The sequence below is a fragment of the Mycteria americana genome, chromosome 17, assembly GCF_035582795.1.
Source record: "Mycteria americana isolate JAX WOST 10 ecotype Jacksonville Zoo and Gardens chromosome 17, USCA_MyAme_1.0, whole genome shotgun sequence".
In the NCBI taxonomy this organism is placed as follows: Eukaryota; Metazoa; Chordata; class Aves; order Ciconiiformes; family Ciconiidae; genus Mycteria; species Mycteria americana.
Window position 1 is genome coordinate 1,647,481 of NC_134381.1, and position 25,214 is coordinate 1,672,694.

Here is a 25,214-nt window from a genome sequence, read left to right on the forward strand (position 1 = left end):
CATATTCACAAGCATGGTTTACACGTGCCCACCCAAATCTCCCCTTGCACATTTTGGGAACTAAACTGTAATGAGAAGTTTTTTTCAGGTTTGTTTCTGCAGTGTTGAATTATTTAATTACATTACATGAAAACCAGAGGATTTGGGACTCTAATTATGTGGCACCTGCATCTTTTGGACTACCTCCAGTGTTACCCCAAGGCCACTAAACAGGAGAGTAAATGTGGGCTGGTCACCCCATCTCCCTCACCTCTCCTAGGCAACTGTCACTGGACTCTCCAAACAGCTAAAGGTTATAACAGATTGTGGGATAATTGCTGGAGGTGACTTAGAAATTAAACTTATATTCACACTTTTAGGTAAGGCACAGCATTGAAGAAGATTCCTGGGTGGAGTGCGGCTGACATGCAAGGAATCCGTTCCACGGAAGTTCCCTAGGCCTGCAACCTTAGATGTTGGTAACGCCAGGGGAACTTGGTGTGCTGACTCTAAGAGGCGCTGCCCGGAGGGTGGAGTGGTGTGGAGATGCCGCGGCCAGGCTCTGCGATCATATGGGAACTTAAAGGTATTATGGAACTGATAAGCTGCATATTTACTACCCTGGGCCTACAGCCTGCCACGTTTTTGACAAAATGCTGTCCTTTTTGTGAACTTTGCTCATTATAACATCATTATAATACGAAAACACACCTCCATCCCAAAAGCTACCCGCCTCCAAGGTGCGACCACCCCTCACTGAGCTTGCGCTCTGAATCTTCCTAGCTTATACCTTTAAAAGCAAAGCGAGAAAACTTTACACCAATCCTAAACAAAGGTATGTACGACTAGAGTCACTCAAGCTCCACCTGAAAGGTGAAAGATAGTATAAAATGGTTTAAGAGAAAGAGAATGTTAGGGAAGACACCATCATGTACCACTCTGATGTTTGGGATCAGTTGACGGGCTGAGCCTCTCTTCCCCCGCAGTGGGACGCCTTTGGGTAAGAGTCGAACACTTGGTTATACCAAGTGCCTCCCCAGGAAACTTAGAAATCTCTCTCTATATAGAGTCGCTTTATTATCTTTTAACATGTTTGTGTCCGGCCGTGTTACTCATATTCTTGATATACACGTTGTGTCCAGCCATGTTATATATATGTTTGTGTCCGGCCGTGTTATTCATACTCATATTCTTGGTATTTGTATGTGCTTTGCAGACAGTTAATTTATCACCAGTAATCCAAAGAATCTGTGTGTCTGTTGCTCTAATAAACTGCACTCTTCACTGCTCTGGCCGTGATAGTTCCTTCAACACGACCAGACTGGGGGGGTGTAAAAATTAATGCTGTCGCCTTAGTGAAAGCCCTGAACTAATAAGTGGCTATACACACAGTCCTTAGAAAATAAACCGTTGACCAGGTCTGAGACTAAGACTGGACCTAGCCACACCTAGACTCCTCTCTGAGAAGGAGTTTAGAAAGCAAGGGGATCCTGTCTGAACCTCGTGACTCAACGGGAGGGTTCCCCCCCAGCCACTCCTCAGACTCCTGTTTGTATGCGACAGTAACTCTTAACGCAACACAGATTTATTCTTTCTGTTTCCCTGAAGACCAAGATTTGTCCAAGAAGTTCTCTGGCTTTGGGGACAATTACCTTATCTAAGTGTCCTAACTGCTTTCAGTCTGAATTAGTAGATCATGTTTACTTATACACAGCACATTTAAATGAAAGGTCCCCTAAGACTCGCATCCTAAAGCTGCTTCCAAGCAAACCCTACACCGAAAATGTTTCGGTGTTTCCTGCTTATAACTATGGCTAGGAAAATCATCGCATATACTCATTATTAACATTATCATTCTGAGCAGCTTTCAGAAACAAATCTGGCAGGAAGGCTGTGCTAATGTCTTTGTCTTTTACCAACATCTATTTGAGAAAAAAAAGGAGAGATCTACAAAACTGACAAAAGTAACCTGGGAACTAATTATTCTGCATGGTTTCCACAAGACATCACTTTACCATAGGAGCCGAGGTTATGAAACCAAACATTTAACCAACCATTTAACCATGCTGGTAGATTTCAATGTTCTCCACTGAGCAGCAAGTTGGGTTTATATCTCAGATTTCTACAACTTCCTCCTCAAAAATTTATTGTTTGAATTGTTTCACTGGGGTTTTATACATTCAATTTTCTTATCCTGGTTCTTTCTGCTCTGCAGCCTGAGGATGTGGTAACACCCACTAATATATCTGTGATTCTTCTGAACTAGCATTTCAGTGGGAATTATTTGTATAAAAATAAACCCATACATTTCAATTACTGGTGAAAGCCAATCAAGATCAACTGCCTGGTTTTTATCATCCAAAAGAGAGTAATGGTACATCGTATGTACTCCCAAAACGCATATGATGTTGATCCCAAAGGACTCCTGTATGATGACCCCAAAAGGTCCTCTTCTAAAGGACCACAGCTGAGAATTCCACCGTTCCGTGCCCATTCAGCCTTTGCCTTTCCACTCAGTCTGCCCAAGAAGCCTCAATTATGAAGGAAATATGAGACCTGGATCTATGTGCACAGGATCCAAGCAGATCAGTTACCATTAGGGCAAAGATCTTCAGCAAACACTTGTCCCTGAACTGTTCAGTTCATAACCAAATTTCTTCTCATCCGAGTTTTCACTGAACAGAATTTAAATACAAAGCTTAACCAAAGTGCGTATGTAACATTTTTGACTTGGTAACTACACCACTGGATGCAATTTTCTTGCCAGTGTTATTCATCACCTCGGAGCCTTTCTCCAGAGGTAAGCATCTGCGAACACAGCAGAGAAGAGTCCTCTTGCAAGCAGAGGCAATAAGTTTAAGTCACAGGCACCAATGTACTAACATCATTTTGTTAACAAATCTTATGAAAACAAAAATCTACTCAGGATCCTTTAACAACAAAAGAAACCCCAAATACCAAATTCCCACCTTACAGACAATGAAATCTGTCCCACCCACCCAGCACACCAGGACAATACCCTCTGTCTTACCTGCAGCTGCAAGAAGGGAATGTTGAAGAACTTGTGCAGGTACTTGAGGCCAAAGCTGTTCTTCATGGAAGACTCAGCATAGCGAAAATATGAGGAGCCAGGAGGCCTGTCTCAACCAGATAGGCAGAGAGAAGAAAACTGTACAAAGGATAGGGACTGCGTACACACAGAAGAGGCACTTGCTGAACTACATACCACGAACAATCCCCATTTACAAGCCAACCCCTTAATCCCCGGATGTAGGCTAGCAGGTCATTCTGCTAGGGACTCATTATTTTGTTTACAGACAAAATTCACACTTTGTTCCTCCTCAAGGGTGGCAGAATGCAGCTGTTGCTGTGTTGCAGTGTCATGGGGCTGCCAGACTAAGAAATACTGTCAGGACACTGGGCCATTGGTTTACTACACTAGGGGTTTCACAGCTGTACAAGCTGTTCATTTCTCAGGGAAGGTTTTGTTTTAAGACCACAAACAGACCTACATTAAGTCACAAGCATGAGCAGTGGGCATTAAACTCAGCTAAGTCACATACAGAGATGAACTGGTAAAGAAATGATTACATTACGGAATCAACTGATACCATTTCTGTGTGCCTGACACAGACGCAAACAAATAACAGACTAGGAAAGTGAAAAAATGCCTTAAAAACATAAAACCACACAAAAAAGTACAATCTATCGAATCCTGAACAACAAATAATATTTTGTACTAAATAACACAGAGCCTCAGATCTCTGCATAAGGGACAATCTTGCCTGGCTGGCAAGGGAAGGATATGACTTGGCTGTGCCCGGTAAATGCTGTGTGGGGATGCTCTCAGCGGAAGAGCATGGAAGACAGCTGCACTAGCTGGCTCTCTTTTAGCAGAATTATTTGGAGTAGAGAACAGTTGTGCTGCAGGGAGAGGATTCTTTCAAAAGAGAAGGACTATCCAGAAAGAAGATGACTTCTTGGGAAAAGTACTTCTGAAAGGCACACGCTGGCAGGCACTCACTGTTTCCAGGAATATAGCTAATAATCTGCCCAGTACAGGCTTGATTCCTAGATCAAAGGAACAAGAGCCCATCGTGTAAACTGAAGCTGCTGTATGAGACACTCAGAGCTATTGAAAGCCCAAAAGCTAGGCACAGGGTCTGAGGATGAGCATGAGGTACATCTGAAACATGGCAGCAATACAGTTATCTACGGCTGATGACAGAGAGTAGCTGAGGTCTGCTCCCCTGCCTGGTGACCCTGATGCCATCTTACCTGTTTAGATTGTCGATGAGGTCCCGCACATCACCAGGCAGAATGACCCGGTGCTCCCCCATGTCTCGGTAATTCCCAAGCACACACACTGGAACGTGGGTCGGCACTTTAGGAAGCTCCCTCAGAATATAGTTAAATGTCCTTCACCATAGGAGAGAGAGATACAGGCAGATGAGTGGAAAACATCATTCTGTGAGCAGTTTCATGCACAAATCACAGAAAAAAGAACAAAGGAAGAAATTTTTTTCCAAAATCCTTCCAAGACTGTGGCTTCTTTGCCCCCCTCAGAGAAATACATTAACTATAAATATGTTTGTATCATTCTTTATTCAAAAACAACTTGACAAGTTCAATAATCCACTTCCACCAGCAACCTCACATGACCTACAACAGTATTTCCTTCCGTCCTACAAAACTGTGTGGGGTCAACAGAAGAAAAGGATTCCCTCCCTTCAGCTGTCAACGGGCTCACTGACCCATACCAAGCTTGTAAAACACAAGCTTAAATATAAAGCAGGAACTCTTACCACCTCTTCTTTCCACTCTGGCTTCCATATGCCTCTCACCCTCCTCAGCAGATGTGCAAAAGGAACAGTTCACTATTTCTGTACATTAATGCAGCCTAGGGCCTCTAAATAATCCTTACTAATACAAGTCTTCCTGGGAATTCTCACTAGCGTTCCCCTTTCCCTTGTGCTCTGTAGAGCACGGCTTTACAACATGCCCAGCATACTTTGCGCCTGTGACAGCACTAATTATCAAGCCTCAGACAGCAGTATATCAGAAACTGCAGTACACAAGACCACAGGGAGACTGCTTGTTTGAAACCAGCCCAGGAGAGGAGTATATTAAAAGACATGTCAGAAGATAAAGCTATTATTTTAAGGGATACAAGCTTGCTTCAGCTCATTAGGCTGGTTATCAGCTCCTGAGTCCATCTGGGAATCAAGAGGTCTAAAAGTCAATTGTTTTCACTAAACAAGTGAGAATCACGTGGTGCATGCCGCTGAAGATGTCTTACCACTGTTTGGTGATGTCAAACATCATCACTACGCCATTGCAGTTTTTATAGACATCCAGGAACTCTGCATCCAGAGCCATTTCTGACTCTGCCTGAGGAAATAAAGGCAAAAGAAGCAGTAAATAACTTAATTCAACTTCAGGCTTGTACAGAAAACAACTGATACAGTGCTGAACAAGCAAACTTTCTAAAGTGACAGCCACTATAGGAAGTATCCATGGATTTCACATCATCATCATTTAAGCAAGACACCTGGTGGTTCACAGCTTCCATTACCCACAGGAGCAGGATGTGAAGCACCTGACAGTCTCTGAAAAAGCCACGTCTGACAGCAAATGCTAAACCCTACCCCCTCCTCTTGCCCCTGTGCGCCCAAATCCTGCGTTGACAAGATAACTCCATATAATCTACAGGATGGAGGACAGAGGACACAGCTCCCATTCCATCTCTTCACCGACCCACATATGGACTGTATTTCTAATGCTTCTGGTGTATAAAGCCAGGATGTAGTTTCTACTGAGTTTCTCCCATGCAGGGCTGAAAGTATTTATTAGTACTTGATTTGTTTTTCATCATTTGGACTCTGCACACTGCAAAGTGCAGTACTGGTCACAACTCAACCTCCAAGGCCCCTGTTGCAATTTGGTGCCTATGGAACAATCCTCACTCATTTCCCAGGAGTGGAAAATGCACCCATGTTTGCAAAGGAAGAAGCAGCGGTGATATCTGTTCTCATAGAGGCTTTTTCCCATAGGAGAATATTTTTAAAGAAAATTCCCCCTAATCTGACCACACAGATTGAGCAGGAGTGGCACCCTGGTGAAACAGGTAACTTTTCACTACCCTGACCCATCTCCAGAACCGAGTGCTCAGTGCTCTGCATGTCAGTGACGCTGTCTTTCCCATCAATTTCAACAAAGCGGTTATTGAGCGAGTACCAGAACACTGCCCATGCACTGAGCCCCGAAGGGCACTGACACATGAACAGGAGCAATAAAGCTCTTTAAGAGCTGCAGCAGAGATCATGGGATCAAGGGCCTTTAAACTGAATTTCTCCTGAGGATTAAATCGTACATCTTTTGAAAGAGATGCCACAGAAGTTCACTGGCAGCCCAAATGTGGTTTGGGGAACGAGGTCCTATGGTCTCCCATACAGCACTTTGTTCTACAGCAGAAGATCCAAAGGAGACACATTCGTGCAAGAGCCTTGAGGAAGCCACTGTTTACTTTCATGTGCTAGGTAGCACTTCTATTGCCCCTCCCTCCTCTATATTTCAAAGGGTGTTAAAAGGTAATTGTTAGCCCAGTTTTAAGGAGCAGCCAGACAGCACGGCATCAAGTGACTTCTTCAGGTCTCACAAGAAGTCCATTACAAAAGGACTTCCTGCCACGGACCATGTGCAGAGAGGTACAAAGCTACTGAGTAAACATTTAGGGCACAGTCACTCCCAAAAGACTGAATGGAAAACAGCAGGGAAGCTGTGTGAGGGCACGAACAAGGATAAAATGCACAGGCAAAAGAGTGAAGAGCATCAGGGATCACGCTGCCCCTCATCTGCCTGCCAAGCTGGCCTTAAAGCAGAAGCAAACATAGAACTTACTCTCCATGGACCAAAGGTGGACCTAGCCCCCTGCTAAGAGGCAGACATCTGCATTCAAGGTGACTTACCTCCTGAGGGTCATTTTCCAGTTTCAAACCATCTCCTCGTTTTTTGCATTTTCCTTAAAAAGAATTGTAAAAAAAAAAAAAAAAAAAGAAAAAAAAAAGCATTACACTGGGCAGAGAACTCCAGGATGGGTCTGGGCAGGACCACAGCATTTTGAACATGACCTTAAGGCAGATCCAACTTCTACTATAAGCATGGGGAATGAGGAGGGGTGGGACAGGCATGCCTTGCTGAAGAATACCACCTACCCTGTTCAAGAATACCAGCTAGTCTAGTTCAAAGATGAATAGGAAGAAAGTCTGGGGTAACTTAAACCATGCTCTTCACAGCATAAAGTCGCAATGACTGAATAATACAGGGTTTGGTGCACTGCACTCCCTGACCACAAAGGGAAGCTGCTTTGTTACACTTTTTCTTGCATTAGTGTTGAAGTAAAAGATCGTGGGGCTGAACAGCACTACTACATATGCAACCTTCCTGAGAGATGCTATGACGTTGCTGTGCTATGTCACTGACCTGAAGCAAGCAGTCTTGTAAATAAACATGCTCTCAGAGTCCATTGGGTGCTTTGGGCTGACTTGTGACCAAAAAAAAGGGGTGGCAGGAGACTACGAGAATTTAACAGCCACAAGACAGATAGAACTTATACAAGGGGAAATCCAAGCAAAATCAAATAAACTGTGGCGAGGGGGCTGTGGAGAAGTAGAGGAAAGACAGCCTACATGTGCATGAAAAGCCAGAGCCAGAGGGTCAGGTCTGGTCATCACCAGCAAAGGTGCAGAAAGGAAATCCTCCAGAGGCACCATGCAAAGCCGCACACTCTAGACACATGCACACAAAAATAAGCTAAGGACAGGTAAAACTCTGATTAAGCTCACAGGAAAGTGTGAGAGGCAAGAGGCTAAACACTTGGAGAAGACACTAGAAAACCACTAAAGAGACCTGCCCTGCAGTCCCACAGCCACAATTCCATCCAGATGAATCTACAGGTTTCTCTCCAACCCATCTGCTTCCTCTAAGGCACATGCTAAAATACAGCCCTTATACTTAAAGGCCAGACCCCCTGAGACTTCTCCTTTTTCTTACAGCTTCAATAAGTACTGGATAAGTTCACAAACTGACATTTTAAAGTACCACTGCCATTTGACTCAGCATCCCCAGAAAAGGAGTCCGTGTTTTTAAACCTCAGGCTCCCTGAAAATTTTGCGTTACAGTAGTTACACTGTAATCATGTTTCCAAATCTTAAAGCCTGCAACCACAGCAGACAGAGAAGACACCATGTATCTGTACCTACGATTAGCAGAGTGGCAATCAGCTAATATGATTTTCTGGTGTAGACACTTGGCGCTAAGGATTGCCCGGAGTCTCAATATGTAAGAGCAAGGACATCTTCTTTCACCTACTGCCAAAGAAGTTTAGTGTGGACATACCATGAAAAAAATCTGTCCTCACCCCCCAGGTATTGTTTAAACTCTATCTAAGTATAGCAGTTTCCAGAGTTTTATCAAATGATGAGCACTGCACAATGATCTGGAGTTATGTTTTATAGATACCAAATATCTTTCAGATGTTACTGACAGCAATTAAGAACTGTACTTCTGAATTAACCTTGTTCTGTATTTTCCTAGTCTAAATAATGACGAGTTAATTAAATTATAATGGTGGAGACTTGGAATTCCTTCTCGTAATTTCTAGAAATTCCCTGCGTCACTGAGAACAGAACATGTTGGCAGCTCGGATGCACAGAAAAACCTCCCATTGACTCTTTAAAAGACTCTGCAGCAATACCGGGTACCAAAATAGCTTCCACCAACTATTCAACTCCGCTGATGAACGTGGACTAACTACTTGTAAAATTCATGGTTCTGCCAGATGCTGCATGTGAAACAAAGTGTTTCATTCTTTTTACACACAGGTCAAGGATAAATAGTTACGAAACACAGAGTTATTAATGGAAGTTTTAATGCTGCAGGATACAGCAGGAGATTCCAGTCCCTACACACTGACAGTGTGTCTGGTGGGTGCTTCTGTGCATCACTGCAAAATGTTTGCCCCCCTCACATCACCTTACTGTTGACATCTGAAAGTAGCAGAAATATTAACCCTGATCCTTCCCCATTCATGCAATGTGTTTCCCTGGAGGATCCAAGCATGGGCTCTGATTTTTCCCAGTGCAACTGAAGGTGTGGGATGTCTAGGACGTGCATGTCTTTTCCCACTTCAATTAAATTCATTTCAAGTCAGTGGCATTCGTATGGCTTCTCTGAATGTCAAAACATCACTATTTCTGTAGTTACTGCTAAATTATGCTTGGCATGACCTGAATTTCTAGGTATTGAAACAGAAGCCCAAGCAACCACAAATACTCTTCATAGGTCCTCTCGTCCTGAGCAATCAAGGTGTCTTTCTAACCTGGACACATTTACAACCAATGCTTTGAGACTGAATATAAGACTCACATGCCTCTCCCTGCTTATGGCTTTGTGTGTGTATCAAGAGGAATGAGTAATATTCTTACATGATGCTCATCACTGCTGTAAAGGAGGTCATCTATAAAGGAGTAACAGAGCTGAAAAGCGCATGTGTGTACATATTCATGCACAGTGTCTATTTTTGGAGCCAAAACTGCAGGATGAGCCAGATAAAGGCAAGATGTATGTAGTGAAAAGATGCAATTCAGCCTGTAAAAGCAAGCGCACAATGAAGATTGTGTTGTTACATGAACAAGGTCCTGTGTTTAAGGTTGCGCTGGTGTGTAATCTAGAGCCTCAATTTAGAAAGCAAGGGTCTTCACGTTGCAATTGCTCAGGTTCTCTACCTAGAACGATGACTGCTCCTTATTTACAGGCATAATAGCAACACTGAAACCAAATAACCTTACAGCAGTGCCCCGAAGTCTACAGAACAGTTCTTACTGAACACCAAAAGACTGGGTTCATGGCCAGCACCTGAGAGCCTCTGCACCTCTACGTACTATCAGTTTTGTTGCAGGATAACAAGGACTCAGCACAGCTTGCCAACAAATGCTGTCCACAGTGCAAGGGAGATGCTTCTGTTCACCATTCAAAAGACGCATCTAGAATGTTTGCGTCCCCAGTGTTATCTAACTTATGACATCTGAAAATAACAGAAATACTAATTCTCATCTTTCCTCCTTCTTGCAGCACACCTCTGGGAGAGAGAGGGGTAAAGGGGCAGGGAAAGGAAAGGAATCTCCAGTATGAGGGAAAGAGTTTATGCTACTTTGGGGGCAACAGAAAAAAAAAAATCATTTGATCCCTTCTGTTAGCGTATGGGAAAAGATGCAGGAACCAAACTAGCAGAAGTTACAAGACAGGAGATCAGAACTGTTCTTGAATCACCTGCATTCAAGCAGCTTCTTTGCATTCAGGATCTGTTACAGCTTTATGACCTGCAGTAGTTACACAACTTGCTGCAAAGCCAGAAAGATGAGTCAGGACTGTGACTTTTGCTGAGAGATATCTTTCCTATGTTCTATTAGTTCCAAGGGCAGCAAAGGAGACAGTATTTACTACACACACAGCACAAAGTTCAGTACAATCCATAGCTGGGGGCAAGCTCTACTTGTTAAGATTTTAACAAATGGCATAATTACACAAGTGAGCCCTGCTCTCTGAGCGGGCCCAAGGAGAACACAGCAGGCTGCAGGGAAGTCCGTACTCCAGTGAGTCTGCACATTAAAGAAAAGAAATCCCAAAGAGTCAAGAAAAAGGTAAGAGGAGCAGTACAGTATAGCGGTTGCCATTTCCCCCTGCTTCAGTGCACTAACCAACCTCACAGGTTTTAAGGTTTCACAAAAAATCTCCCCACACTTCCAAATTAACGTCTGCACGCTGAACAAATGACACCAAGGCACCAGCCAGGCAGAACCAACAGAGCTGCTTCCTGCATTCCTAACAAACAGTCTGGAGGGAAAAATCAAAGCACACTGCTGAACTAACAAGGACGGAGAGGCACACTGCTAGTAAGCATGAGGAGAAACACCACTTAGTAAAACCACACGTAACTTCAGTGCAAAAATGTACATGAAGTTTTTCAGGGTGCAACTTAAGTTTCCCCAAATCCTCCTGTGCAAGTTCACACTGAGACACGAAGAATGGCAGCACTGCATAACAGAGAAGAGGCTGAAGCTGCTTTACAAGACTAAAGTTGAAAACTGCAGTTTATAGATATATCTTTTAGACAGTCTAGCTACATCCCCATATCAGGCTGTCAATACATTTTCAAACATCTTAATTTAAACAAAGGTTTCTTAATTTTCTCTAATAAGGAACAATTCTTCCAAAATGGGGAAACATTGGCAAAAAAATTTAGCCTGGAAAACAACATATGTTGAAATGCATGTTCAGAACATGCATTTTTTGGCAGTTTCAAATCCAGCCTGATAAATGCAGCATTCTGCACAACTCTAAATATGCACATTAGTCAGGATCTGATAGGCAAGAAAAAAAAGGAGGATCAGGTCTTGTCAGCACTATGCTGCAGCAGCACTGGATACTTCACTACTAAAACTCTACAGTCTAGATTAGTGTCACTCTCACCAAAAGCGTCACGCAGGAGGATTTTTTGTCCTAAGCATACAGAAGGAAGAACAAAAATGGCATGACATAACATTAAGATGCAAGTTAGATATGAGCAAGCTCTTAATGGTTAATTTGCACATTTTCCTAAAGTTGTACTTATCAAGAATCCGCAATGCTATGGCAATAGGGAAGGATTTGATTTTGTTATACATCATGATGATCTGAATTTTTACACTGCATTGATTAAGTACATTTGATTACATAAAAATACACATCTGTGGTCCATAAGTAGGGATCTTAACAGAATGAGTTTTATTTCAAAAGAATATAAAGTGGAGAGAAGAGAGTCCCTTGAGATTTCTAACACATGCTCCACCATCAGAAATGAAAGCAGTATCAGAAGAGCTGTTATCAACATCTGCACATATCAAATCCGATCCGTTTTGCCAAAAAAATGACAAGTCTCTAGTTGAGAAGATGACTCTGCTCAGAGAAGCTATTCACAGAAATAAATGCTGGAACCACATGATTCCCAAATTAACTGTCTATCTATTCATACCAAAGTTGCAAGGCAGCGAGAAAACAGATGTTTTGCTCAGATTCCAGCCCCGCACATGTTATCCCAGGATCTGAAAGCCAAACTGTAATCAGACTGACTTCAGCAGTAACTCTGACCCAAGTAAGATTTTGTCTACACTGTGAAAACTGGGTTTAAAAGAATAAAAAGATAAAGCGCCCAGGATTTTCATTTAAAGTTACTGGCTCAAGTTTAACCTAAAGGCTCCATTATGCATCTGAACTAGAGCTGCTATCTTTAATTACCTTTTCTTTTTTACTATTTTAAATACAATTTAGCTAACGTGAAAAATTAAATTTCTCCCTTTCCCACTCCCTATTGTACTTATCTTATTTTTCAGTGTTAATGCATGTGTAAGTTGCACAGGTGGTACAGCAGAGGTAGTGCACCTTGGATGCAGTTCTGCTGAGGAACGCGTGCCAGCACAAATTCTAGCTAAGGCTGCAGGAAAGGTAGCAGCAGCCAAACCATAAAAGTTTAAGTTTCAATGACTGTGGTCAACAGATTTGACTGACAGAAACACACAAACAAGGAGCACAACCCAGAGAGCAAGAGATGCTCACTTGTAGAGCTGCTTTCCTGACCATATTTGCACTTTAAACCAGGAGCCTGGCTGGTACAAAATGCCTCTTAAAAGCCAAACATTATCTGCATTTGGGGCTACAGAATGGGCTGTTAAGATTTACATCTGAACCCCAACCCCTTCTAGCCACAGATTCCACTGCATCCAGATTTGTACTGCATCTTCACATACGTTTTGGGGGTTTGTTTTTATTTTTTATAAAATAGAACTTTATGCTCTGACAAAAATTGAAAACTAATGGAAAATGTATTATACATCATAACACTTCCCTTGGCTAAGCATTTAGAAAAGATTTTGGATTAAATAGATGGCATTTTTTGTCCTAAGTGAATTTAAGTAATTGGCTTCTCTTTTATCCTTCCCTCCTGCGTCCATTATTCACTGTAGATAACATTTTATCAATTTAACAGCAGCATTCCTTTACAAACACAGCTCAGCAAGAACTTTTATAAACAGAACAAAGAACTCAGTAGCTGTCTAAACATATATAAAACTATAAAGGGGAGAAGATTATAATAAAGTTCAGAGAATCTGAATACACTAAGCAGCAGGCTATTTAATCTGTCACGGAGCACATGAAACAACTGCTTCTGAATATTGGGTGTGATCAGATGCCAAATAATGGGCTCCAGCATAGGAGACTCCACTCTCCACATTTTTTCAGGAAGTATCTCCTGCTTTCGGCTGGGATAGAGTTAATTTTCTTCCTAGTAGCTGGTACAGTGCTGTGTTTTGGATTTAGCATGAGAATAATGTGATAACACACTGATGTTTTAGTTGTTGCTGACCAGTGCTTATACTAAGTCAAGGACTTTTCAGCTTCCCATACTTGCCCAGCGAGGAGGTGCACAAGAAGCTGGGAGGGGGCACAGCCAGGACAGCTGACCCAAACTGGCCAAAGGGCTATTCCACACCGTATGGCATCATGCTCAGCATATAAACTGGGGGGAGCTGGCTGGGGGCAGGGATCGCTGCTCGGGGATGGGCTGTGCGTTGGTGGGTGGGTGGTGAGCAACTGCATCACTTGTTTTCCTGAGTTTTATTTCTCTCTCTTGTTGTTATTTTCCTTTTCATTACAATTTATTATTATTGTTGTTGTTGTTGTTGTTATTATTATTATTATTATTATTATTATTATTATTATTATTCCAATTATTAAACTGTTCTTATCTCAACCCATAAGTTTTCTCACTTTTACTCTTCCAATTCTCTCCCCCATCCCACTGCGGAGGGGTGAGCGAGCGGCTGGGTGGTGCTTAGTTGCTGGCTGGGGTTAAACCACAACAAAGTAACATTCACGCACTTGAAAAAAGTAAGTACAGACCTTCTTCTAAAGTAGAAGCAAGCAGGTATTTCTAAATTCCATGTAAGTTTTTAATTAAAAATTGAGACAGAACAATGAATATCCATTAGAAAGGAAGTTATAAATCTTACCTTTGTCAACTACATCCCAGACTTCAACTTTAACAATATCGTCGGTGGCTAAAAGCACAATAAGAACACAAAGTGTTAGAAGAGGGTTTCCGTAAAATGACCGACACTCAATGCTCACCGCAGAGAGCCTAACCCAAAGCCAACATCATCAAAGCAGGAGACGAATGTCAAAAGAAAAGTAATTCTTGAGTGAGTTAAAAGAAAACCCAAACATAACAACAAGAAGGCCTGCTGTTGAAGGTCCAAGTTGTACACCAAAACTGTGCTACCTAAAGAACTTCTTAAAGACTCTTAGTCACATAAGTGATAGCTAGATTTCCTTGATGTTTTATGTCAGATTTGACGCATGTTATAAATATTTTGTGTAGACTCTTCTCATAACATAGAGGTTTCCATATTCTTTCAAAAAAGATAAAATTTAATCTGGAGAATAAAGTCTGGTCTATAAGCAAGGCATACAACTGAAAAAAAGGAATATACACATTTAAGGAAGATCAACTTCACTAATAGCATCTTCATGTAAACGTGACGAACAGTGCAGACAGTCCTGCGGCTACAGAAATCCATTCTCTCTGCAAATTTCAAGTCGCATTTTGTGAAAAATAAGATATTACTAGCAATTTTGCCTCTTAATGAGCTGAAGCATCAGTAAATTATAAGCAGCAACATATATTTGAGTTACTAAAATCTGAAGCAAGACAACCAAAATTCTAACTACAGAGACACTACTGCTGGTACTGACAGCTAGCAGCTTAACTTTCAGATGGCTCGAGGGATGGGCAGCTTTGGTTAGATGTTTCTATTGAATCCAAATAAGCAGTCCGATCTTCATGAAGTTGTTCCATGAAACAGCTGCTTTTTGGAAATGCTATAAGCTACAAAGCAAAAGCTTGTACTTGGAGCAGCTCTGAACATAAAGCAATGGAATAGGAGGATAATGTCTCAGAGTAGAAAATAATCTCATAGGATGGCATGAGAATTTAGCCAAGCATCATTGTCAAGCCAGGACACATTTCCTCTACAGAATTCACTGTTGGCTTAACTTAAAATGTTTCAAAATATTGTAAAGACAGATCATGAATAAAGAAAAACTTTGATTCTCTGCTTCTGGAGAAAGATCCTTTTTTACATTTATGCATGAAGCAAAATCAGCCTGTTTTTCTCATAGCAACTCCTGCTTATCTTCCACTTACGCAGCAGAGCAGTGGGGCACAGGACGAACAGGAGACTGGCCCAGGCTCAGCCCAGGCAGTGCATCACAGGCTCATTGGGACTGAAAACACAACAGGCACACAGCAGCCTGCAGTCCTAAAACCTCTGCTCAAACCATTACACTCCCCAAATTAATTCTGTCCCTGAGTATTTCTACAGACCATCAAGCCAGGTACAGCTGAAGTCCAACCACTCCTCATTACTCACTCTCCTGGCACCCAGCTGTAGGGCTGGCTACTCGCATCCAGGCACTGGCACAGCAGCGTGCTCTCCCTGTGACATGGGCTGCTCAAGTCCGTGGTCCATTCAGGGTGTGCCATGACCCTGCAGGCACTGGGACACAGATCAGCTAGTGGAGGTCTGCCCCCAAATTCATACCCTGCAGCTGAGACTGGCAGTGCTGCTGCTGTCCCTGAAGGACAAGGGGACGGACAGACCAGCAAAGTCAATCCTGGCACCTTTCAACAGTCAAGACTTCCTCCAAAAGGACAGGAGATGTTTTCCTTTCTCAGACGGCAAACTTTGCAGGGGCATACGCAGAGTCCAGAAGGCTGCTTGCTCTTTCCAGCAGCGCCATGTGAAGCAGCACACAAACATTAACAAGGGGCTTCCGCAGAGAAGCTGGAACCCCATTTCAGAGAAGTAAGCCCTTGGGCTGACGTGCAGTGCTCTCCTAGGAGGTGACCCAGTACCTAGCATCGGGACTTTGCTCCCGAGCTCCAGAGATCTCCACCTCCTTACCCTAACACCAAATGCACCCTCAGTTAAGATTTGTTCTGCTGAGTAATTTCTGCAGTACTGATATCCTGCTGAGCAGCAGCACTCCCAGATAGCTGAGGAGTTGAACCATTTGACCCAGAAAGACCTGCTCTACACCCTTTTATTCAGAATTTCACAAAGAAACTGACTGCACAAGATCCAAGAAAACCATTTTTCCATGTGGGTTTTTTTCTTGTTAGCACCAGTGCTCCTGCTAGCTTGTGGCCAGTAAGTTCTTCCTGTTCATCACCAGCTTCATTCTTGATTATCCTGAACTCACAAGAGGGTAATTACTTTAGCACTGCTGTGTTGGCTTTGATATGACTCATACACAGCAGCATTTCACCTTAATGGCTTTGGAAGGCATGTCGCAGCAAAAAGAGTGCCAGTTCATCCTTTTAGCTCTGTAACTTGGATTAGCATAAACCATGGATCAAACCACTCAAAAGATCTGTACTCAGTTCCTATTTGGCTAAGTACTCTGTAGCCAGTGGCACACTAAGACATTGCTTTCCCAGAAAACGGTGGAGAGGTGTGAGAAGACTCCAACTGCAAGAAAGCTCATTTAAAAATAAGAATCATTGCTGTATGGGTGGGTTCATCACCAGGAATTCACAGGCCCTCAGACATATTTGCTCTCATGCCATTACATCATTCACTTCATATGCTTTGGATCACAAATCCTGCAGAGCAGAGCAGCTCTGCCATTCCTCACACCCATCTATAAACCATTCAAAGTATCTGAACAAAAGTATTTGCCAATTTTTATTTCAGACTCCCTTTCTGAGACTGCCAAACAGAGAATAAAACTGGTGACTAGCATAAGCTAAAAAAGTGTACATTAGGGTGTCCTTACTCGGACACAAAAATTAGAAATATCCATTACAGAGACAATTGGTACAGAAAAGGAATTTTGTTCATTCTGAGTAGGAAGAAACAACTCAAATTCCTCCACCTTTATTAATTCCTCCAGTATAAAATTTCTGAAGACATGACAAGGTGGTATGTTCCACATCTAAAATGTAAATCTTCTAATACCAGGCAATGTAAGAATCCTTCAATATTTGACAGCGATTTAATTAACATCTGTAAATATTTGCTGCCAGCTACCTCATAATGTTTATTCAAGGTAGCTTGACAGCATGATCACAGGAAAAACAAATTTTATTTTTCCTCTACAGACTAACTCAGCCAACAGGGCAGTAATTAGATCTGAGACAATTTCTCAGAGTGCTCACATCACCCATCTTGGATGGGAAGTTTTCACAGCAGGAAACATACCTTACAAAGTTTTAAAGAAAGGCAGTTATTTTTTAAAACAAGTTTTAAGAAGTTCAACAGAGAATTTCCTATAGTGCTGGAAATTATTACTAAGAAAATAATACAGTGTTTTACAATGTAAAAGGAACACAAATGAAAGGCACAATTTCATGTATAACCTTCCAGATATTTAGACTACCTCAGCAACACTTCACCTCGAGAAAAGTCCATCACCATATGTACACATTGCTGTCAACTCTAACCAGCAAGCTCTACAGAAACACATCATATAAATGTTAGAACTAAGCACTAGAAATAACAAATACACCTGCAATTACCAACGTACAGCAAAAGCCAGCCTCACGTGTAGCTGTTTTCTACCCCAGGATTACATCCATGTTGAAAAAGCCAGCACCTAAGCCTCAACTCAGTAAAAGAACATACAGTCCCTAAAACGTGCAGAAACATGCAAGGTGACTGGTTCTTTCTACACAGGGAACAGTCTCCAAACACCTTTTTGCGTGCATTTTGTATACCTGTTCATATAGACAAAAACTATCAGGTACAAATAAGCCTCTTAGAAATCAAATGCCAGGCTCTCAGCTGTATTTACAAACAACACTTGTATTACCTACGCTGATTTGAGAGGAAACTGAAGTTTTTACCTATGATATTGCAGAAAACCACAATTAACGTGCAGTGCACTCTTTTAGATTTGCATATCTAAGAAAGAGGTATTTCATTTCTTATGCTGATCTAGGTCTGTTTAGGCTGAAGCATTCAAGTTTGATTTTGGAGAAAGTTTCCATCATCCAAAAAACTTGTAAGCTCTATGTTCACGCATCAATAACCAATGAGCTGATATTCTGAAATAGAGGAAGAGGAGTGTGGGGGAAGGATGCCACAGCTAAAATACAGTATGCCAGAGGTTTCGCTGCAGATGGGGAACACCACTGCATGAACACTGCAGATATGTCAACGCCTTGGGCCAGTTGATAGGCAGAACATCAGGAAGATGGTACCCAAAATAAAGATACTTTATGAAGAAATGTAGAAGCTAGTAGGCACACCTTTGCATCACAGTCACCTGGAGAGTCCTGGTGAAAGAATCTGAAAACATGTGACATCAGGCTTAGCTCAAAATCAGATCCTGAATGAGAGAAAACTGCCAGCGGCACTGAGCAAGGATGACCTGTTTCTGTCCCACATCCAAGGCAAATCACAACCATCCATCCTTATAAACCTTTTTAACCTTTGTCAAGAGAGAGCTGACTCATGTGGAAGCCTGTCTTCACAAGGGCACGAGAGTCTCCAGAACTGTGGTTACCAGCTCCCCGTGAACGTACAACAGCAGCATCTGCTTGCTCTCCTCGCGCTGAAGCCTATGTAGGCAACAGAGGTTGAGAGAGCACCATCCCAAGGCTGACTGCTGGTGAACACACCCTGTGGCTCTGTGATCATTATCACAAGATTTGGGCATCATGATATCATCTAGCAATACAAATTTGATTGGTGAATTAGACGAAGCACCCAATTTGGTGTTTACCCAAACTGCATGGGGTTTTTCCCAGCTGGGAGGAAACAGTACCTGATTCAACAAAAGGTCAGAGTGGTGCAGATGGGCAATGTCTGATAATGACAAACTAACTGCTGACCTTTTTTTTTTAAAGCAAAATCAGTCTTACAGAGCAAGTTCATATTGAATCAGTAGTTCACCCCACAAGGCGGTGGCATTTTTGATCAGGAACCTGAAAGCTGGACTCAGTGCACTGTTGAATCATAGCCTTATGCAATTTCAATGCCTGCACTGTGTTCTCCAGGCAAGATCCAGGACTTTCATAGCCACTTTATACTGTCAGAGCAGATGGGGAAAACACAAAAAATTCACACCTCATCTCTCAGACTCAAACAAGCACTTAAAAAAAAGCTACTGATAAGATACTTCTGTGCTTCAGTAAGTCAGTCTAGAGTTATTAGTACTACAATCATTTTTAAAACATCACCTTCACCAGCTACAGGATGCTCTTTATATTTTAATCAGTAAAATACTAGTTTGCACCATGCTATTCACTTCTATGCAACAGAGTAACACCAAAAGCAGGGTTAGCCTCAGAGACAGATTTCGATAATAAACCTGTTTTCATTAACAAGTCAAGCATATCACAAATATTTCAACTCTTTTGGATCACCTATTAAACACTTTCCTTGAATTGTGGCTTCCAAAGACCTATCCTTTAGCACTGATATAGTTTCTGAGTAAAGTTATTAAAAACATGACTCAGAAACTGTGAATAATAAATTAAAATAACAAGAGTGATGAGAGACCATTTAATCTCCCAAGCAGACACAGAAGAAAGAAGCAAACAAGGCTGCAGTGGAATATTTACCCCTGAGGCACTGTCCCATGACTGTCACTCCCTCCACCCTCTTCCATCTTACTTTTATAATTCCAGTGGATGCTGGTGACTTGGATCTCCTGAGTTGGAATATATTCCTCAATAAATTTCTTTCCCTGCAGTCGGTGCCAGAGTGTGGTTTTCCCAGTGTTCCTGTCCCCTCGGATGACAATTTTCACTGGTGAAAAGAGCAAGCAGACAAATAAAGTTGATTAAAAACAAATCGAAGAATGCTGTGAAAGGCATGTTAACTTTTTGCAAGCATTATTCAGATGTAATTAGTTCTCCCATATTACACAGACACGATGGGGTTTGTTAAAAAACATGAGCCTCAGTCATTAAAATTAGTGTTTATTCAGCTACTCACACTAGCTCAGCAGAAAGAACCAACATCAAGATTGAATCTTCAGAATCTGCACAACTTCAGCCAGCTAAGTCTCTGCTCCTTCCATCCTCCTGCCTTCTCTACTTCTACCCAGCCCTCACTCCCACTCTGCCATACCCTATTCCTTTGATAGCCTTTTATGCCAGGCTTCTCCTTCAATTACCTCCTCTGTCATTCCCATTTCTCCTTAAACACTTCTCATTCCTTGAGAAAATAGAACTATAGAATCATAGAATCATTTAGGTTGGAAAAGACCTTTAAGATCATCAGTCCAACCGCTAACCCAGCACTGCCAAGTCCACCACTACACCATGTCCCTAAGCACTACATCTACACGTCTTTTAAATACCTCCAGGGATGGTGAGTCAGCCACTTCCCTGGGCAGCCTGTTCCGATGCTTGACAACCCTTTCGGTGAAGAAATTTTTCCTAATACCCAATCTAAACCTCCCCTGGTGCAACTTGAAGCCATCTCCTCTTGTCCTATCGCTTGTTACTTGGGAGAAGAGACCGACCCCCACCTTGCTACAACCTCCTTTCAGGGAGTTGTAGAGTGATGAGGTCTCCCCTCAGCCTCCTACTCACTTCCTAGACCCAGCTGCCCACTAAAAGCTCAAGGACCGGTTCTCAGCTGAGCGGATCAGGCAGGGTCCTGTGTGGTCCAGGGTCAGGCAGGGTGCTGCTCCCTACATCCCCCAGGGGTGTGACTCTGAGCCCTGGCACTGGTGAGACCGTTCTTCTGGGATGGTGTTGGGGGAGCTGAGAGGCAGCTCCTGGTGAACATCACCACAGAGTTAAGCTGTCATCACTCTCAGCTATCCCCAACTTTCTTGCACTGGGGCAGCATCCGCTTTTCCAGGGGAAGCAGAACAAGACTGTGTATTGCTCCTCAGCTGCTCCAGCTCACAGCCCAGGTGGTCTCAGGTGAGGAGGCAATCCTTGGCAGGGACAAGGGGCAAGGTAGTTTACATTCACAGGGGTCTATCTTAAACCACCTCTGACAAATTCACCAAACTGCCTCTGTTGATGGCCACAGTTTGATTCAAATTAAATCAAAATCAGTCTATCTTACATGCATTAGAAACAAGCTAAACTGAAGCAAAACAATCATGCCCCTTTGGGGACACAAACTCACTTAAACAGTGAAATAAAACCAAGAGAAACTGAATCTCTGTGGGTCCTCCGTGCGGCAGAGGGACAGTCTCTCTACCACAGGAGCCAACCCTTAGCTGGTTTTAGGTGCAGGTGTACTGATGGCACTCAGCAAAGGCATTCTCAGAAACTGCAGTCTCGGGTAAAGGCACAACAGCTCCACTTCCACCGACTGGCCTCACACCCAGCGGCTGAGGCCACTCAGCTGATCTACCACCACGTGCCTGTGCACATGTGCTTGGATCCACAGCAAGGGAAGTCAATCAATGCAGAAACTCACTCAAATCCTCCAAGGAAGTGTCCAAAATATCATAAACTGTACACAACCTAGCAAAGTAACTTCTGTAGCAATTAATATCACAAACTTTCCAGAGTCTACCCTAATGTTACCTTGTTCTTTCTGAAAACAGTATGTGTTGTTTTCTAAATTTTCTGTTACAATTTTCTGTTATGGGATTTTTTTTTTTTTTAAATACCATCCTTGTTTTAAGTGGCAACCACAAGGACAAGGCTATTGAGAAATGTAAGCTGACTTGAACAGAATTTTTATGCTTGTGTTTTGAATAGGAGCTATTATCCCCCAGAAAATGGGCCACTTGGAGACATCTAATGGCAGATTCAGGTGATTAGCATTAGGTTGTACATCATCATTTGGGCAAGGAAATCTCAGACTGAAGGCTGCCTTCTGTTGTAACTCAGGAGTTATTGCAGGCATTTCAGAGAAAAGTTTAAGAGGCAAACTTTAAGGTAAAACAGACAACATAGACAAAGTCTGTGGAAAAGTTTTGTCTGGTGAAATTTCATGCTACTGTTCCACTGCGCTTTTGTTGTTCTACACCGAGAGGTAATGCTGTTTATTCTTCTATGAAGTTACTTATTAAAATAGTAAAAGGATAATAAAGGCAAAAATGAACATAGTATTTATAGGCTGACTTCACTTACAGGTCCCAGAGCATCTCTGCAGAGACAACAAACTTCCCTGCATTTCCTATCGCCCTGTGTGTGATTCTGTTTCCTGCTTACAGATGGTGTAACAATCAATGGAGGATTCCTTCAATTTTTCTTAATTAACGCAGCAAGTCCATGGCATAACAGAATGCCCATTTGTCCCCTTTAAAACCCAAGCCTTTCTAAATGTTCTCACTGTCTACCTTAGAGAGCCATTTTAAAATTAATACTCCCCTGTGAAGTACAGCATGAGATACTTTAACAGTGAGTTTTAAGGGACAAATAGACCCCTCCTTAAATAGTCAGGCTGCTCTCAAGCTGCACTTTCAGGATCACTCCCAGGCGCCTTGACTGTGAGCTCTCCCCAGAAGGGGCAATCTTACCTGCCCCAGGGCTTTCCTAGTGCCAACAGCATAATTTACGCAGCTACAGATTGAGTTGGATCAAGGAACTGAACTGGCTGAAAACTAACCCTGAAATTATTCCTTTTCAGTTTTCCTCTCTAGCTCAAGTGCCCAGCTGCATGGGCAGTAGGAGCAGCAAGAAGATCACCCCCACCCCTGAGCAGCTCACATTTAGATCAACGTAGGGTGCTCGTGGCACCACATGCTCAGTTTGAACAGGTCCAACGGCCCTTTCCAGCTTCAGCACTCTCCATGTTAGGATCTCTTTCCTCCTACATAGTGCATGAGTTTTCACTGACTTTTTTCCTGAAGAAAGAAAAAGTCTTTAAAAACAGAACAGGAAGAAGGCAGGTGATGTAAATAATTTTTAGCAAAACAAAATCTGTATTTGGGACTTTGGCTGGAGCAGGTGTACTCAATGACAGCCATCTGCAAGGCAGGAAGAGTTGAGTGAGCTTCAGGGCACAGCCAGGCAGGTGCATCACAGGCCTGGGCTGTGTCTGAATGTGGAAAGAGGACCAGTAATTATGGGTGAGGTTAGTACTGGTACCTACGAGACAGTAACAATTGCTGCCTTATTTTGATTTTAAGTTAAATCAGTACTTACTGCAAACAGCCATAGGTTTGTAGCAAAGACAGGAGAATTATCTGTGGGAAGAAGGGTAGGGATGGGGAATGGATCAAGATGTGAGGAAAAAGCTAAACAAATCACTTTATTCATATTGTCACTGCATCAGGAAAAACAGAGGAATCTCCATTCTCCAGATGGGGAAATGGAAGTAGAGCAGTGAAGATACAGGCCCAGAGAGCAGGTCTCAGACCAACTCAGAACTAGAAATCTGGAACTCCCACCTCTGCCCATATTCCTCCAGGACACTGCAGCAGCTAAGGATCTCAGACCCTGCAACAAAGATCCCCGAACTTCTCTGGTAGTAATCCCCATATGGAGGGTCATAACCTTGCCCTCATTAAGGTCTTTGGGACTGTGACTACAAGGCTGCAATTCAAATGCTTTAAGCTGGTTCTGCTGCCAAAAGAAGCACACCTGATCTGCAGACACCCCCAAGCACACCTCTGGGGGAAACAGGCCAGACAGCAGTCAAAGCAGGTTTGCCACAAGTTGCACAAACACCTGCGTCAGCAGTAGCAGAAAACATGAGAAGGCGGGAAGCAGCAGGAAGAGGGGAAGCCTTTCTTTTGGGAGCAGCGCTGAATGAAAACACTTAAAACTATGATCAGAGTCTAGGAACTGCTACTCTAAAACAACACAAAAGAAGTAACGACTATAATGATTACCAAAAGGATACACAGTATTAATTAAGTTTTGTCTTTTAAAGACGTTTTAGGCAGAAAATTAATAAGAGGAGGGACTGGGGGGAATTCTTGGTGCTACTGACTTTGGTATTTCAGCACTGGTGACTGTTGAGGGCAGGCCTGCAGCTCACCAGGAGGAGAGCCGCCCATGCCCCAGGCACACACAGCGGTGGGGTTTCTCGGGTGGTGTGCACACTGGATGCAGCATTAAGAATAAAGCCCAGAGCAGAAGGCGTACAGTGTTCTGGGCAACAGGACGGATGGATCTGAACCTTTAGCGCTTCCACGTCCTTTGCTCCTGTCACTGATCATCAGTGGATAACTCTTGCCAGTGCAACCCAGCCAAACCGCTCATTTCACCCTTGTTTGCCCATCATTGCCTTACATAAACTTTCACATTTGAGCAACCTGGTGCTGGTACTTCCTTCTGTACTTTGTCACGTAATTTGTTTCAACAAGCACCACTGCCAAAGGAATGAGATCCACCTCACACTCTCTCCACTGAGCCTGCGTGCTCTGGCCTGTGCTACCCTCCCTCGGCCAGCACAGCTATCCGAATGGAGATGCAGCAGACCTGATCCAAGTTCAGGCTATCCCAAGCAGGGAAAAAAGAGCAAGTTTTTACAAAGATTGGTTCCCCGTACTTGGAACCGTGATCTCCAATAAACATCTGAGCCATTACATATATGGTACAGATCCACATCATTTTCATCTCTGTAATTCCCATAGGGCTCAGGGAACACTGGTGTTATTTGGGCCACAGTATGTAAAACACAGGAGCTCCGTGCAGATGATAAAGAGAGCAAATAAGGAGTGTGTGTGCTGGGAATGCAGTATGAAAATGCCTTTCTTTTGAAATAGGATGTCCCATACAGAGGAAGTGACTGCTGCTGAGGGCTAATACTGGCCTTTGCTCTCATTTCATTAGAAATCTAAAGCTACCCACCCTGCAACACTCTTCCTTTTGATAAGTTAACTGAGTGGGAGAGAGACCATCAGAACAAATCATTTCGGTTCAACTTAGAGGTGCATACTATCCAGTGCTTGTTAATTCTCAGTGTCACTAGCACACCGCACAATCTTCAGTATCACCTCAAACGGGGGGGGGGGGGCTGCCTGGTTACAAAATGTACTTGACAGCCGTGAAGGCTGGCACAGCATGGCCTGTTCTGACCCCCGCAGAGAGACACCAAGAGCCAGGTGATAAGGCCCATGTCCCGGCCATTTGCTGCCCACTTTATCAGCAAGCAACTCAAAAGGCATTCTCAGCACACTAAATGTATTTCTGGGAAGGAAATAGG

The 25,214-nt window shown here is 42.9% G+C and overlaps 1 protein-coding gene across 2 annotated transcripts in view; it reads right to left on the bottom strand.

The window, feature by feature from the left end:
- The window catches only part of RABL6 (RAB, member RAS oncogene family like 6), a 60,790-nt gene that overhangs the window by 32,797 nt on the left and 2,779 nt on the right, over positions 1 to 25,214 (bottom strand). The window contains exons 2-8 of one of the 2 annotated variants that reach the window (XM_075519977.1): positions 22,769 to 22,905; positions 19,755 to 19,889; positions 14,085 to 14,132; positions 6,948 to 7,000; positions 5,279 to 5,370; positions 4,258 to 4,398; positions 3,011 to 3,116 (exon numbers count right to left, since the gene is read on the bottom strand). In XM_075519977.1, the coding sequence (XP_075376092.1) occupies positions 3,011 to 3,116; positions 4,258 to 4,398; positions 5,279 to 5,358 (327 nt within the window). In that variant the 5' untranslated portion in view covers positions 5,359 to 5,370; positions 6,948 to 7,000; positions 14,085 to 14,132; positions 19,755 to 19,889; positions 22,769 to 22,905. The remainder of the gene's footprint in view (positions 1 to 3,010; positions 3,117 to 4,257; positions 4,399 to 5,278; positions 5,371 to 6,947; positions 7,001 to 14,084; positions 14,133 to 19,754; positions 19,890 to 22,768; positions 22,906 to 25,214) is intronic. The other variant, XM_075519976.1, reaches the window with a different exon arrangement.